At 33.0% G+C, this 18,509-nt stretch overlaps 1 protein-coding gene across 1 annotated transcript in view; it reads right to left on the minus strand.

Moving 5' to 3' along the window:
- Positions 1 to 4,712: 4,712 nt before the first annotated feature.
- LOC136024716 (rho GTPase-activating protein 26-like) overlaps positions 4,713 to 18,509 on the minus strand; it is a gene marked incomplete in the record, with an annotated part of 88,451 nt that continues 74,654 nt past the window's right edge. Inside the window, 3 exon segments of the mRNA XM_065700132.1 lie at positions 4,713 to 7,873; positions 12,459 to 12,620; positions 17,531 to 17,629. Coding sequence (XP_065556204.1) covers positions 7,782 to 7,873; positions 12,459 to 12,620; positions 17,531 to 17,629 — 353 coding nt within the window.

Here is an 18,509-nt window from a genome sequence, read left to right on the forward strand (position 1 = left end):
TATCCCGACCTTCATCTAATTTTCCCTCTTTGACAGGAAATAAATACCCCCTCCTCATCGAAACAGCCTAGTTAGATAGAAAAGTGTTTAGTTAGAAGATACTAGAAGGAATAAGGTTGAAAAATTTCAGATTTAATATTCCAGTTCAATTTTGGCTAAATGGGCTAAGTGCTAAGTAATTCTGAAAAAAAAACAAAACAAAAAACAAAAACATATCAGACGGGTAGCTTTTCTACTGGGTCCACTTACTGCTCGGTATGGTACAAGTCTTCACCGTGTCTTTATGATACAGTCTTGGTATGTTACTTACTGCTTGATATGATACAAGTCTTTGCCGTGTCAAGTACATTGTTCGAAGTAATGGTAAAAATTACTTCACACCTAAAAATCTATCAAACGATTCGTGGTAACGAATTTTAAATAAGGAGTAACTCGACCCAAAAGTATTCAAAACTCTAAAAAACTGAATTTTGATAACAATCAAAATTCAAAAGGATTTTTAAGCTGATTCCTAAGATGTAAAATTTATTTTATTAAGTGCTACCCATCAAACCTACGAGCCTGAGAAAAATTGCCTGATTCTCGAAAAAGAGGGGGGAGGGGGTTCATCCCCAAAAAGTCTAGCAATCTCAATAAAAATCACATCATCAGTTTCAGCATATCAGAGAACCCTACTGCAGAGATTTTAAGCTCTTAACTATAAAAAGTGAAATTTTGTATTTTTTGGCAGAAGAAAGGTCACGGGTGCGTGTTTATTTGTTTTCTTAGGGGGCTGATAGCATCAAGCCAATGGTACTTGAGGATCAACAGAGGGCTCATTCGAGTGGAAATGAAATTTCTATTGCCCTTTGATTGAATTGGAGCAAGATGAGATTTTAAAAAACTGCATTTGTTGGTATCTATTACGTTTAATTATCTACACCTGGATCCTAGCGGCTTACCACAGACAATTTGCTGTCTTTTCACACTAAAGCCTTTTCAAAAATATTGGATTATTAAAGCAATCCCGATTTTTAACAACGATATCTACTAAGCTTCAAACTTTTAATTTTTTTTAAAGGTTTTTGGATTGTGGTAATCCCTTGTTAAAATATTTACAAATATTTTCGCGAAATACAAGCAGGCTTCTATATATAGATATATAGATTCTCATAGAAGCAGGCTTCTATATATAGATATATAGATTCTCATAGAAGCAGGCTTCTATATATAGACATATAGATTCTCATAGAAGCAGGTTTCTATATATAGATATATAGATTCTCATTCTCTATATATCTTCTATATATAGATTCTCATTGTCGCTTGTCTTCTAACCGCAAACAAATTTCTGTCTTTTTATATTATGGTTTTTTCAACGATATTTGATTATTAAAGTGAGTCTGATTTCTAACAATTATATCAACTAAGCTTCAAAATTTTGGTTTTCTTTTTTAAGGTTTTTGAATTGTTGTAATCCCCTGTTAAAATATATAGTCTTCTAACCGCAGACAAATTTCTGTCTTTTTATATTATGGTTTTTTCAACGATATTTGATTATTAAAGTGAGTCTGATTTCTAACAATTGTGTCTACTAAGCTTCAAAATTTTGGTTTTCTTTTTTAAGGTTTTTGAATTGTTGTAATCCCCTGTTAAAATATATACAAATATTTTTGAAACTACCAGTTTTTTGCTCTTTATGCAATTTAGTGTCTTTTCATACTGTATCTTTTCAAAGATATTTGATTATTAAAGCAAGTCCGATTTCTAACAACAATATCTACTAAGCTTTAAACTTTTGGTTTTCTTTTTAAGGTTCGAATTGTTATAATCCCTCGTCAAAATAGAGAATCATCATTTGTAGTAATTGTAAATTTTGTTTTTTTTCGCGTTCCTACAGACATTATATAACTGGTTACGTTCAAAAAGGATTTCTTTTTTAAGGCTTTTGAATTGTTGTAATCCATTGTTAAAATATATACAAACGTTTTTGCAATTATCGATTTTTTGCTTTTTTGCTTGGGGTACATAATGTCTTTTCAAAGATATTTGATTATTAAAGCAAGTCCGATTTCTAACAACGATATCTACTAAGCTTTAAAATTTTGGTTTTCTTTTTAAGGTTTTTGAATATACGGATTCTCACTGTCACATGTCTTCTAACCGCAGACAATTTTTTTGTCTTTTCAAAGATATTTGATTATTAAAGCAAGTCCGATTTCTAACAACGATATCTACTAAGCTTTAAAATTTTGGTTTTCTTTTTTAAGGTTTTTGAATATACGGATTCTCACTGTCACATGTCTTCTAACCGCAGACAATTTTTTTGTCTTTTCAAAGATATTTGATTATTAAAGCAAGTCCGATTTCTAACAACGATATCTACTAAGCTTTAAACTTTTGGTTTTCTTTTTTAAGGTTTTTGAATATACGGATTCTCACTGTCACATGTCTTCTAATCGCAGACAATTTTTTTGTCTTTTCAAAGATATTTGATTATTAAAGCAAGTCCGATTTCTAACAACGATATCTACTAAGCTTTAAACTTTTGGTTTTCTTTTTTAAGGTTTTTGAATATACGGATTCTCACTGTCACATGTCTTCTAACCGCAGACAATTTTTTTGTCTTTTCAAAGATATTTGATTATTAAAGCAAGTCCGATTTCTAACAACGATATCTATTAAGCTTTAAACTTTTGGTTTTCTTTTTTAAGGTTTTTGAATATACGGATTCTCACTGTCACATGTCTTCTAACCGCAGACAATTTTTTTGTCTTTTCAAAGATATTTGATTATTAAAGCAAGTCCGATTTCTAACAACGATATCTACTAAGCTTTAAAATTTTGGTTTTCTTTTTTAAGGTTTTTGAAAATACGGATTCTCACTGTCACATGTCTTCTAACCGCAGACAATTTTTTTGTCTTTTCAAAGATATTTGATTATTAAAGCAAGTCCGATTTCTAACAACGATATCTACTAAGCTTTAAACTTTTGGTTTTCTTTTTTAAGGTTTTTGAATATACGGATTCTCACTGTCACATGTCTTCTAATCGCAGACAATTTTTTTTGTCTTTTCAAAGATATTTGATTATTAAAGCAAGTCCGATTTCTAACAACGATATCTACTAAGCTTTAAACTTTTGGTTTTCTTTTTTAAGGTTTTTGAATATACGGATTCTCACTGTCACATGTCTTCTAACCGCAGACAATTTTTTTGTCTTTTCAAAGATATTTGATTATTAAAGCAAGTCCGATTTCTAACAACGATATCTATTAAGCTTTAAACTTTTGGTTTTCTTTTTTAAGGTTTTTGAATATACGGATTCTCACTGTCACATGTCTTCTAACCGCAGACAATTTTTTTGTCTTTTCAAAGATATTTGATTATTAAAGCAAGTCCGATTTCTAACAACGATATCTACTAAGCTTTAAACTTTTGGTTTTCTTTTTTAAGGTTTTTGAAAATACGGATTCTCACTGTCACATGTCTTCTAACCGCAGACAATTTTTTTGTCTTTTCAAAGATATTTGATTATTAAAGCAAGTCCGATTTCTAACAACGATATCTACTAAGCTTTAAACTTTTGGTTTTCTTTTTTAAGGTTTTTGAATATACGGATTCTCACTGTCACATGTCTTCTAACCGCAGACAATTTTTTTGTCTTTTCAAAGATATTTGATTATTAAAGCAAGTCCGATTTCTAACAACGATATCTACTAAGCTTTAAGCTTTTGGTTTTCTTTTTTAAGGTTTTTGAATATACGGATTCTCACTGTCACATGTCTTCTAACCGCAGACAATTTTTTTGTCTTTTCAAAGATATTTGATTATTAAAGCAAGTCCGATTTCTAACAACGATATCTACTAAGCTTTAAACTTTTGGTTTTCTTTTTTAAGGTTTTTGAATATACGGATTTTCACTGTCACATGTCTTCTAACCGCAGACAATTTTTTTGTCTTTTCAAAGATATTTGATTATTAAAGCAAGTCCGATTTCTAACAACGATATCTACTAAGCTTTAAACTTTTGGTTTTCTTTTTTAAGGTTTTTGAATATACGGATTCTCATTGTCACATGTCTTCTAACCGCAGACAATTTTTTTGTCTTTTCAAAGATATTTGATTATTAAAGCAAGTCCGATTTCTAACAACGATATCTACTAACCTTCAATCTTTTTTTTTAAGGTTTATGAATTGTTTTAATCCCTTGTTAAAATATTTAAAATTTTTTTCGCAATTACCAGCCGCCGGGACCCGGCACTTCGTACGCGGCAAGCATTGATATATGGATTCTCATTGTCGCTTGTCCTCTAAACGCAGACAATTTGCAAAATGGAGTGAAAAGTCGTGTCAAGCGTTATTTTAGCAAGCTTTTAATAGAGACTAATTAAAAAAAAAAATTTCGAAAAAGAAGTTTTTCAAAGGAAAGTAATGTCATATTAAACTTTAAGACCAGCAGAAATGAATTTCTGTAATAGTTCAAACTCAAAATGACCGGAAATTATTATTAAAGAATAAATGAAACCCAAAACGAACAGAAATTAAATAGACAATCATAGCAAACATACCTAAAATGACCTACATGTCGTTATTTCTTTCTTTCAAATCCACTAAAAACCCATGAAAATAGGCTAAGCAAAACTTTCAATGCAAGCTTTCTATTTATTTTAGTAGAAAGTGGGAATGATGCTGCAATTTTGAATTCTTTCGTAATATTGAAAACAGTAATACTTATTTCTAACATAAACACTTTATTAAGAGAAAATGAATTCCAAAAGGTCAACTTCGACACTTTGAATATGCATATGCATTCTTATTAACGAAACATTTAAAAAGTATATGGTCAACTTGGACTAAATATACAGATCAGTAATATATAGGAAAATAATAGTGTTCCCATTTGCAATACTTCAGTACTCGTCATTTAGCCTAGTAATCCAATTATCGGAGGGGTTTAAATTCGCTGTCTCACTGATTTATGATTTTTCTAGATTAAAAACCTGATGGTTCGTTAAAGATTTAATGTAATTTTCATTTTTGAAAATTATTATACACTATTGTAAAGTACACTGAAATTTAGAAATTTTATTTATCTTTTACAATATTAAACTTGGACTAAATATACAGATCAGTAATATATAGGAAAATAACAGTGTTACCATTTGCAATATTTCAGTACTCATCAATTAGCGTAGTAATCCAGTTATCGAGGGGTTTAAATTCGCTGTCTCACTGATTTATGATTTAAAAAAATTAAAAATCTAATGATTCGTTAAAAATTTCATGCACTTTTCAAATTCCTTAAAAATTTCGTATGCGATCTGTAGTTAACAGCTGGCGGATTGCGGGCCTAGACTTACAGCTGCAACTTTATCTAAAAAAGCTGTTATTTTTAAGCAGACAACACTGTCGAAAAACCAAAATTTTGGTAAGTCTCATTCTTCAAGGACCTTAAAGTAGGAAATGGCAAGATTTTTAGGAATATTTCTATATATATTGTAATGGCTACTTTTGACCTCATACCTTTGAATTTAAGAAGGCCTTGTCTACCTGTTAGAACAATAACTTATTTTTATAACTTATAACTTATAGTTATAGCTTATTTTACTCATGTTCTTTTTTTCTTAATTTTTACCGATAGGTGGTTCACCCCGGGTAGCGACAAGGGGGAGGGGGCTTTACGTCCCCAGAACCCCTAGGAAACAAAAAGGCATTAAAAAAGGCACCAAAAGAGAAAAATTACAAATAGTTCCATTTAAATTCTCGGACCAAGGGTGTCAATTCACGAAAATGTATGGGGGGGGGGAGGGGGGAATATATTTTTTCATACTCAGCATTTTTTCAATGAAAGACGCAAAAAAGGTATCGTTCAAAATTCAGCGGGGAGGGATTACCCCCTGCCCTCCAATGGACGCCCCTTCCCGGTACAAAAAACTCATGGCATTACTTGAGAGTCCCCCCCAGCCAGAAAATTTCCAAGTGTAACTCTTGTGGTTCAATGAAAACGACAACTTTGGTGTACAAATTACATGGAAATATTGTTAAATGGAAATAAAAATTTCAAAATTTCGGTGTACTTTACAATAGTATATGATTTTGTAATTTAATAGAATAAATTAAACTATCTTCACTTAAAAGGAAAATTATATTTTTTAGGTACGGGTAACATTCCAATACTAATAATACCAATAACTGGAACATTCAAATAATAGTCATTTAAATTTAAACTGTACGAGACACATGACAAGCATTGATACTTATATGCTACCTATGACAGCTACAACTTTAATTCCTTTATTTGGAGATATATAATGAATAACTAGATCAATGAATAATAAATAAAATTTTGAAGTCAAAAAAATTGTTTAAACAAATTTCACTTTGGAACACGGCCATTAAGAACTATTGTGCATATACAGACCTTCCAAAAAAGGAAGCAGAGAAACTAAAACCTGTTAGGAGAAGAGAGGTCCTACAAGATTGATTCAAAGACCCCTCACCCTTAAAATTGAGATTAAAAGAAAAACAAAATGTATAGGTAGAAAAAGATGCACTGGAAAACTTCTGAACTGGAAAACAAAAATTAAAACTTCATCTTTTATTCTTCTATGACCGGTTTATATACCCTTGTGCTTATTCCATAGCCTAGAATGGCTATGAACATTTTCAAACTGGTATTTGTGGCCCAAAACCAACAGGTTGACTACACTATCAAACTTCCATTTCTTTAAAACCCTAATAGACATTTAAACCTAAATTAATAACAATCTTTGACATCCACTAAAAAGGCACCCCGCATAATTTTTCTAAGAGGCGAGAGGCACAAAGGTAATAAATTTTGTTTCTGCCAGAGAAATGTCACATTTTTGCCTAACACGACAATTGCATTTTGTACGTACTAGTCAGAGATCCAGAGGGAGGGGAGGGGGAGCGAAAATGCACACCCATGTTTCCATTTGAAGGTGCCCATATCCATTAGAGCTACTGTTGTATTCACTGAAGCCAACTTGACTCTTATACATGATTATGGTAGATGGTAATAAGCTTACATAAGCTATGGATGTCAGGTCTTGATTTTCTTCAAACAAATTTGAACATAATGATGACAGTCACAGGTCCAATCAAAATTATCGTTTGAAGAAAATCAAGACCTGAGATCCATAACTTAGATGTGTAGAGCATAGATGTAGAGAGCAAAGATGTGTGTGTGGGTATAAATGCTCAAACTGCCTCTATTTTAAACAATTCTAACCAAAATTGTCAACAACTTTTAACAGTTGCTAAAATAGGCACCTCCAGAATTTTTTTTGGGAGAAAAAGCAAGGTTGTAAATAAATCACAAGGGGAGGAGAGGCAAGAGTAAGGGTAACTTATAAGAATGGGAACTGACACTAATTACTGCAAAAAACGCTCAAAGGTATCTAGCATTTGGCGACACTTGGTATTTTTTTTAGTGTTGTAGTAAAGTAATTGATTTAATTTGTGTAGCTGGGAAAACTAGTATAGTAATAAATGCTTTATCTTAGCTCCTAAAAAAAGATTACAAAGCTTGACAAGATGCCAAGTGTCGCCAAAGATTATATTGCGTTCGGTTTTTTTTTGCCGAAACTAGTGCTAGACATGGGGGAAGGAGAAACTCGCGTATTACAGGGGGGTATGAACGCCATTTCTACTATAAATATTGCCAATGGGAAAACAGTGTAACAGTTATAGTAAAATATACAAAAAAATTCTATACAGTTAAATAACAACACTGATTATTTGGTCAACTAATAAGACACTTTAAGCACCAATATTTTTTCATGGAAGATACTCAACATAGTTTTCAGGTATCAGACCAACTTTCCCATTCAGCATTCCTTCTAACCAGCCAGGCTCTTTTGAAGGTAACACTGGAACAAAAGAATAAAGTTCATCAGACATTGAACAAGGTGGGTATAATAAGATTAAGACTACTTTTGCCCACTTAAAAACATACAAATAGAAGCAGAGTAAGGAAAGAGAACAGAAATGCGATGAAAAACGAAAAGAAAAAGGAAATGTAAAAATAAAAAATTAATGAACAAAAAAGAAAAAGGAAAAAAAAGAAAAAAGAAAGAAAAAGAAATGAATGAAAATAGAAATAAAAAAGGAAAATTTACCCTTAAATAATAAAGAATCAAAATTTACGAAAATACAACAATTCAAAATAGGGATGAAACCTTTTAATCGACAGTGAACAGATATAAAATTTGTAACTGGATATTTCGAACACATATACAATGTTCATCATCGGCAGTAAAACTCACAATAAGTTTTATCGCTGATGATGATCACTTTAAATGAATTTTACTGCTGACGATGAACACTGTATATGTGTTCGAAATATCCAGTTAAAAATTTCATATACGTTCACTGTCGATTATAAGGTTGCATCCCTATTTTGAATTGTTATATTTTCGTCATTGAAAAGCAGTATGGTCTTCGAAGTTATCTAAATCAAATTTTAATTCAAACAAAATTCGCAAGTAATGCTAAAAGGCTGAAAATTAAACAAACGATATCTATTCACATCAAACACACAGTAGCCTACAGAATTCATGACATGTAAAGGCTCGAGAACAAAATATTTTTCGCAAAGAAAAATTATTCATGTAAAATAACGGAAAAATTAGGAAAACAGTAGGTAATATTATAAGAAAAGAATCAAGTTCGTCCAACATTGAACAAGACGAGGGTATGAAGATAAGATTATTCTTGCCTGCTTAGAAACATTCAAAAAGGAAGCAAGATGAGGAAACAGAAAAGAAACAAACTGAAAAAACACAAAGAAAAAAAAAATCTTGATCAATACATAATAAGAAAATTAGTAAATAAAGCTAAATGAGAGAAAACCAAACAAGCGAGTTATATTTTTGTCAAACTCATTGTATATAATTTGTGACATTTCGAAAAATATTTTTGAAAAGTCCTGATCATTTATAAATACGATTTTTTTAAAAAAGAATGTTTTTGCAAATAAAACTTTTTCATGCAAATCAACGGAAACCTTAACAAAAACTTCAAATAATGAGAAACGCCTTGTCGTTAGTTACGCGCTGACGTGATTTTTGAGGGGTTTTCGGCTCATTAATCATAAATAAATCTCTGTAATTTTTTGTTTGGCTAACTTTTTACTATTAAGACAAAGAAATATATATAATTACTATTCCAGAATCAACTGCAAATGACATTTTTTCTCACGAGAAAGTTTTTTTGTTTTTTTTTTATAGAAATATATTTTTACACTTTTGGTTACTATGAACTGTTTTATCTGAACTTTCCGCTCGCTTCTTTTTCTTAATTTTAATCTGCCGTCCAAACCCAGGCTTCTTCAGCTACAAAAAAATGAAGCTACAAAGCTACAAAAAAATTTACGAGAACAGTTAGAAAAGAAGCTCCCCGCCTCTCCTTTCTTTTATTTTATTTTTATTTTAGTCTTTTGGAGACAAACTATAGCACTTAATCTTAATTTGAAGAGGATAAAATGGTTTTATTCTACAAAGTTATGCTTCAATAAAACAAAAAATCAGGAAAAATGTAAAATAAAAGTTGAGAATGAAAATAAACTAAAAAAAACTGAAAAATAAATATTGAAAATGAGAAAAAACTGAAAACTTATTTTTTTTCAAATTAGCATTACATGACTGGTTACTATGAGCTGTCTCATAGTTTAGATACATTATTTAAATAATGTATTATATACATTATTTATTAGACACATACATTATTGTTTAGATACAGTCGAAATATCCGCGCTATTTTAGTCTTTCATCTCTTTTCTGTCTACTGGCCGCAGTTTCGTTCGTTTTACGTTTATAGGAACTTGGTATTTTTGCAAATAAAACCTTTTCATGCAAATCAACGGAAACCTTAACAAAAACCTCAAATAATGAGAAACAACGATGTAACTTTCAGCTGCTAAGTTTTACAGAGAGAACCCCAAAGTGACAAAATATATCGAGCGTGGGGCATAGAAGGGAAAAATACAATTTAGCGAGCACAGGCTTACAGTAACCATGTTTTAGCACATTAAGCTTGACATGGCTAGCACAGATACCTGCTATTGCGTGTTCAACTGTAACAACAAAGCACTACTGAAAGTAATATAAAGATCCCAAAAGGTAAGTATTAAGATTGAAGTATGAAGAGAGGAGGGGATTTTGGGTCCACCCTCCTAGAATCCTCCTGTCCCCCTCCCCCCTAACATAAATTCTTGCGTACATAGCTGTTTCCAGAAAAACAAGAAGGATTATAGATAGATTACTTATGTGCTTATCCATTTTCGCATATTTCTCTCCACTTTCACATATTTTATTCTCCAATTTCGCATATTTTATTGGATTTGACATATGATGAAATTCAGAAAACATGATATATATATATATATATATATATATATATATATATATATATATATATATATATATATATATATATATATATATATATATAAACAAAAAAACAATAAACGAAACAATAAAGCAAACTCGCCAAGATACGACACTAAAGACAGCTTCTCTGGGGTTATTTATCGCTAGAAACCTTGGCAGAACATAAAAATTTGTCTATTTCAAAAAGGTTTCCTGATTTATCAGATATTCAAAACTATGGGCTACCAAAGACAGCATCTAAACCTATGGTAGCAGAGTAAATCGACGGCCTGTTTGGCAACATCGGGTTCCGGGCGACCAAAGACAGCATCTAAACCTATGGCAGCACAGTAAATCGACGGCATGTTTGGCAACATAGTGCTCTGGGCCACCAAAGACAGCATCTAAACCTATGGTAGCACAGAGGATCGACGGTATGTTTGCAATAACTGGCCCCGGGCCACTAAAGACAAAATCTAAACCTATGGTAGCACAGTAAATCGACGGCCTGTTTGGCAACATCGGGTTCCGGGCGACCAAAGACAGCATCTAAACCTATGGTAGCACAGTAAATCGACGGTATGATTGGCAACATAGTGCTCTGGGCCACCAAAGACAGCATCTAAACCTATGGTAGCACAGTAAATCGACGGTATGTTTGGCAACATAGTGCTCTGGGCCACCAAAGACAGCATCTAAACCTATGGTAGCACAGAGGATCGACGGTATGTTTGGCAATAACAGACCCCGGGCCACTAAAGACAAAATCTAAACCTATGGTAGCACAGTGAATCGACGGTCTGTTTGGCAATAACTGGCCCCGGGCCACTAAAGACAAAATCTAAACCTATGGTAGCACAGTGAATCGACGGTCTGTTTGCCAATATAGGGCCCCGGGCCACCAAAGAATGCATCTAAACGTATGGTATTACAGTAGATCGACGGTATGTTTGGCAATATAGAGCCCAGGGTTAAGCTTCAGCTGCCATAAGGTTGGGTGACAGGCTTACTGCCTGTTCCTGTAATATAGACGTAGCAACTAAAAGGTCAACTGAACCCACCACTAATTCTATAAGACCTAATTTATATGTATGTTAACTGTGCGATGTAAGATTTGTCAATGTATGTTGCATTCCGCTAGGACAGTACAACTACATACTCTAAAGCCTACAGAATATTTAAGGGGAAGGTACATGCCGCAAGACTTTTTTTTTTTACTGTTGCCCTTACCTCACAAAAAATCATGAGCATTTTCAGGTCAAATAGCAAATTGCAGGGCAATTTGCTATTGCCCTGCCTGCTACATATGATCTGTAAAGCTGCAAAGAATTTGGGAAAATGTGTCGTACATTTGAAAAAAAAAATTATGAGAAGGAATAATATCAAACTCATACTGTTGGAATTGCGTTTCTCAATTCTAAAGTCAAAGAAGAGCAGACCCAAACCAAAATCAGAGAAAATATATTTTACCAAAAGTTACGAATAGGGATATGATCAGGCATGTACACATGAAAACACCTTTCCAGGCATAATTTAGGACCTCATTACAACGAAAATTCATTCTCCCTCATACAACTAATTTCCAAAAGAGCAAAAAGCCCCTCATTTAGAATCTTTTCGGACATAAAAGGAATATGAAAGAAAATTCCTAATTATCCATCAGACCATTCCTAATTATCCGATTTCGCTTAAATGGCGGTTTTTGATGGTTATAATGCCAGCAGGCATATACCCTCTCGCTCTCATAAATTTAAAAATATGTACTAAAAAAGGATCATGTTTACATACTCTGCTTGGAGAAGTTTTATTAGACTAGAGAGGTGGGTAGCTCCATTATTTAGTGCCATTTTGTAGTTTCCAGGATGACACATAATGAAACCATCAATTTAGGAGTGTTTCTACGAAAACAGCAATCCAAAAATGAGACATCAAAATTTAGCAACATTTTGACATTTAAAACAAAGTAAAGAAAGCAGAAGAAAAAACAGGAAGAAAACGGAAGAAAAAAAGGAAGAAATAGAAGAAAAAAGAGGATAAAAATAAAAAAGAATTACATATAAAGTAAATATGAAAGAAAGTTTCTGACCATTTGTAATAATCTGATTTGGCTCAAATGACAGTTCCGATTGATTATCACCCCTACAGGCATATAAAGTTCTCACACGTCTCACACGACCGGAGGGATTTCCAGTCAAGGTAGAAGGCAGCATCACACGATCTAACGTATCTGATGAGAGAGGCTTACGCACTATAAAAAAACAACTGATTAATACTACTAGGTTTGACAACACCGACCGCCTTTCATTCGAAGATCGAGAGAGGCTATTACTTAGCTTGTCAAAGCTTCTAATATTTTCTCTTCGTTGATTAATTATTTAAAACAAATTCCAAAAATAAAGCCGTTGAGCTTTTGTCACCTGAAATTTTGATTACTCATAATATTAATTTATTTCAAATAAGAGCCAACTTCTGGATATTTCAAAAACTAGAGATTATCAAGTTACTATTTTCAAATACCTCAATAATGTGAATCGCTCTTTTTTTTCCCATCTATACTTATATCCATAGTCATGATAGACGAGGAGCGTCATATATGGTGCATCCATTTAAAAATACGACTTCAGGGATACAAAAAATTGTGTTTGAAAATATATGAGGGGTGGGGGGCATTTTGTTTTTTTCCCGATTTTTCTTTTATGAAAATACCAGGAAGAGTTATTTTTCAAAACCTATACCCCTGTTTTAGAGGAGGATGGAAAAAATCTTTGAAAAAAAGTTTTCTTTGTCACAAATCTCGCCTCCTATGTATGGGATATAATTCCAAGGTTACAGCAAAGGAATTTTTCCCTTGCAAGAGAATAGCAATAATGTGTGTATTTATATAAGTAGAATGCTTGTTGTGTCTCTATGAATTGCGTAAGAACGGTAAGTAGGGTAAATAATAATAATAAAAAAAATATTGTTTTAAGAATATTAGTTTTTGTTTTTAGTATATTTTATCCATATTATCTTAAACACAGTAAACACAATATTTACAACATACATAACAAATAAAGCCACTATCTTAACCACTCCCATGGCCGCCGAAGAACCTAACCTATCTGCGTAGGTTGCTAAAATGATTTAAAAAAAAGAAAGTCGAGGCCTTATTCTTGCCAGAGCCGGGCAGGGGCGTATCCAGGAGGGTTAGGGAGTTTCAACCACTCCCTCCAAAATTTTGTCCGACTCGTAAAACCGTAACTAAATACATATAAACAATTTTTTGATGCTTTTAAAAATTTATTCTGTTGTACCCCCCCCCCCCACAAAAAAACAAAATTCCTGGATCTAGGTCAGGCTTTAAGTTGACCGGATCAGGTTTTAAGGTTTTCCAATTGATTTCAAACTCCCTGAAATAACCAGCAAACATATCAACGTTAATACAAATCACTAGATATGGTAACCTTTATTTTAAATAAATAAAAAAAAGCAAGTTTTTTCAACTGAAAGTAAGTTGCACAATTAAAACTTAAAAACGAACAGACATTATTATGTATATGAAGGGGGTTGGCCCTCCTCAACAAATCGCTCTTTACGCTAAAGTTTTGGGTACTTTTAAAAAGCTTCTTATTAATCTAATTATGCGACCTTGGTACTTCAGGAGTCGTTCTTAAAGAATTGGGACACAGTTCAAAATTTAATGTAAAGAGCGATGTCTTGAGGAGGGGGCATTCCCCTTCATATACGTAATAATTTCTGTTCGTTTTAAGTTTTAATGTTGCTCTTTACTTTTGGTGAAAAGCATTTGTTTTATTTTATTTTTTTCTGATTTTTTTTTTAAATAATGCCAGGAAATCTGGACCCACCTCCACGGAGAAATTCCCGTCCCCACAGAAATATCCTCTAGACAATTCAATTCCGGCGAAAATTTACCCCGGACAATTACCCTTTAACAATTCCACGAGTAAAATTGAGACGGAAAAGAGAAAGCAAGAGACATATAATGAGAATTTCGTATGGGAATTCTGGAAAATTTCCCCAGTGTATAATTTCGCCAGACAAATTCACCACCTGTAAACTTCCCTCCCCATGGAAAATTCACCCCTTGAAAAATCCACAGCAGAAAATTCCCCCCCCCCCCACCGTAAATGTACACATACTTTCCAATAACAAATAATATGCGTAAACAATGGACAAAATTCTATAAGTCGAAGACCTTTCCTCTGGGGCTGTGGGGGAGGGCATGTCATACCCAAAGGCATATTTATTGGGCCTTTCAACTACGATAAACAAAATAACTTTCTCAAAATTTTGATCGGACAATTTTTGGAAAATGAGCGAGGGAGGAGGCCTAATTACCGCCCAGTCTTTTTGGTCACTTAAAGAGGGAGCTAGCACTTTTAATTTCCGTTAAAATGAGCCGTCTTACGATATTCTAGTACCACTGGGTCGATAGGATGATCCCTGAAGAAAACAAAAACAAATAAACACGCATCCGTTACGTTTTCTTCTGACAAAAAATACCAAATTCCACATTTATGCATACAGGAGCTTCAAACCCCTACAGTAGGGTTTTCTGATATGCTGAATCTGATGGTGTAATTTTCGTTATGATTCTATGATTTTAGGGCGTGTTTCCCCCGTTTATCGAAAATCAGGCAAATTTTCTCAGGCTCGTAGCCCTTAATGGGTAAAAATAAACTTTATTAAACTTTATATATTTGAAATTAGTACAATAAGCCAGTTCTTTTGATATATGGTATCAAATTTCTGATTTTTAGAGTTTCGGTTTCTGTTGAGCCGAGTCGCTCCTTACTTACAGTTCGTAACCACAAACTGTTTGAAAACTGATTTTGGGAAAACTGAAAACTGCTGGTTTTCTTTTAAATTTTAGAAACTCTTCGACATAATTTACTATCATAGAGGTCATTTTGGCATTTAGGGCTTATTCCAGACTTGTCAAAAGTCTGGAATAAAAAAAAGTAAAAGTATAAAATCCTACAGTTTTCTGTATCCTTTTTAACAACGAACGCAAAACCTCCTGCATATTAAGCAGGTGTCCCATCGCAAGACAACAATGACATGCTTAAACATATCATCATTACCTTAGACCTTAGATCCTCCTGAGCCATCAGTGGCGCATAGGACGTCGACAAGTCTCTCCATTCATCACGAAGCTGTGCGGCTACACTGATATCTCCCCATAGTGGAGCGAGGAAAATGTTGGCCTCTTTCAGGTCCCGATCATACTGCCTAAGCAGTTTGTGCTTTGGTCGGCCTCGTCCTCGTCTTCTTCAAGCTGCCACTGATACACTCTTGAGGGAAGCGTGTATCATACACCTTTTTCTAAGTATTCAAGGATTTTGACCTCATTAAATTTGGAATATTCTTCTTTTATTAACGGCGGTTTTTCGTAGTCATCCAGTTGACCGATTGATTCTCCAGGAAACTCAAATCGCCTTTTCCGCCGTCTTCTGGTGGATCAAAATACCGTTTTCCGTTTTAGATATTACCATTTGAATCTCCAAGGACGACGGAATTGGTCCTTTTTCATCAGACATGGGGAACCGAATCCAGGCAACCAAAAATGGCAGAAAATTCAAACTTAATAGAAAACGTGACGTGAATTGAAATGTCCACAACAGGGATTGTTGAATGTTGTAGTTTCTTTGGTACATCTGAAGCCGATGCTTCTTGTGTTTTTACAAATGGTGAGAATTCAGTTGTGTTCTTCCACTAGTATTCTCCATGAATTATATTCAAAGTGTACTCTATGAGGCTACCTCACAGACTAGGCTAATATTGTATATCTGATTGATTGTCAGGATTCTACATTTGTTAAATTTGGAATACAGGATCATAATCTGTTGTACATCTCAAGTAGGAGGTTGATTTATGAATTTCACGGTCAAACGGCTGAAGAAAACCGTTTACAGCGGTTGTCTTTCGAGTCTCCAGTAGTCTCAAGAAAAACAAATTATGTTTTTCCGTACTCTTCTTGATCAACCAATCATCCAGGAGACTGAAAAAAGGAATACCGCGGAAAACCGTCTTAAATTTTCCAAATCTGCTTTGGTTGTATCTAATCTGATTTTCAAAGAGTAAAATTCAATTTTACAATAGATTTAAATTTTAAAAGATTAATCATTTTCTAGAGTAAAATTTTCTTTGGGTTTTGATTAAACTAAAAATTAAAAGTAAATTCAAAATTCTGAATTAACACTTCTTTGGGTTTAAACCACCAGTAAAATTACCATACATCTACAAATTAGGCTACTAAATATATCTGAAAAACATGTCGTTTTGGTTTGTGATCCTTGAAGACTAAGACAAAGTAGAGAATGATAGAGGGATGAAAACAATGATAGAATAAATCAAATAGTATAAATAGACATATTAGGATAATGCAAGTATAGGAGAATAATGGGAGAACGATAAGAGGAGTGCAGTAAGCAAAACAAATGTTTCAAATGTTTTATAATAAAATGAAATTTTGGCTCAAAACTCGATTGGAGCTTATTGTTTCTTTTCTCCTTTTAAAGTTCTTGTTCTTTCTTTAAAACTATCCTTTTCATAATCTAAATTTAAAATACAGTATTAATAAATCTGGTTAAAATTTTTTGATTTCAGATGTATTATATATTTTTCATTGCATGAAAAAAGTATTTATAAAAAATGAAATTGTACATTTGATGCAGGGTTCGATTCCAGCTACGAAAGGAGAAACACAAAGACTTTTCAGTCAAGAAGCGTCATTTATCGATTAATGAATAAATAACCCAACCCTGGTCGGGTGGTATTCAGTTTTCTAAGAACTACCCGACCGGGTTTATCTTCTGCTGATTTGATATTTCTTTTGGAAAAACACAAAGGAAAAACACAAAGACCTTTCAGTCAAGAATCGTCATTTATCGATTAATGAATAAATAACCCAACCCTGGCCGGGTGGCATTCAGTTTTCTAAAAACTACCCGACCGGGTTTATCTTCTGCTTATTTGATATTTCTTTTGAGATTGTTCATTGAAAAATCGAAGGAATGGCGTACTGACATTATATGGCAAAGTTTATGAAGGTATTCGATTCAGTAACTTTGGGATTCTCTACAGAGTAATATGGGTCTCCACTTGAGATGATTATTACTTGTAAAAAAAAGATATAACGTAAACTTTGAAAATTACCCGGTTCAGGAGATATTTTCGGTTCTCTCGAACTAGGTCTTGATGAAGTGTTTGATTCGGAAGAACTTGTATCAGTTGTACTATCAACTGGTTCAACTCCTGAAAAAAGGAAATATAATAATAAAAATCGTCATTGCTTAAAGCAACTTTTTTTTTTCATATCTAATCTTTTATAGCAAAATTTTAATCCCTCAGTATAGAGACTGAGATTTTTTTTTTTTTTTAATCTCAGTTGCCCACACAATTTTCTTCCTTACCCCCGCCCCTATAAGTAAAAAACTCGTTTGGTATTTTCATTAGAAAAAAAAGTCCCCCACCCCTCGATTCTGAAAAATACATAAACAATATCCCCCCTAACACTTTCATGAACTGGTGCCACTGAGGAGTGGCAATCAATATAAAAACCAATTAAAAGTCAAAATACTTCAAGAGCAAAAGTAGAACAAAATAAAAACAAAAGTAGAACCAATCAAATCAATATAAAAACCAATTAAAAGTCAAAATACTTCAAGAGCAAAAGTAGAGCCAAATAAGTTTATCATAGTAACTCGTGTAATAAAATACTTGTACTTTCCCGGAAATTCAGGTCTTCCATTTACAGAAATTGGTATTCTAAAATATAGTAAAAATAAAGCTAAAAAACCAGATAAAATAATACTACACAAAATAAAACTAGACAAAATAGAGTAAACATAATACTAAACACAGAGAATTTTTAATAAGAAGTAGATAGCTTACTACTACAATAAACCAAGTAAATGTATAACCAATTTATAACCTACAATAAACCAAGTAAGAAATGACTATTTGAATCCAAAATACCAACCACTATAAGGCTCGGCTTAAACAAAAAATTGTTAAATGCTCTTAAGAATTCTAATTAACCATAAGGATTTTAACATCGAGGTTGTGTGGTTATTCAATATCGAGTACAAATATTTCTGTAATTGTTTTCGCTGGGAGTAAATATTTGTGCACT

This window comes from Artemia franciscana, chromosome 3, assembly GCF_032884065.1.
Source record: "Artemia franciscana chromosome 3, ASM3288406v1, whole genome shotgun sequence".
Classification (NCBI taxonomy): domain Eukaryota; kingdom Metazoa; phylum Arthropoda; class Branchiopoda; order Anostraca; family Artemiidae; genus Artemia; species Artemia franciscana.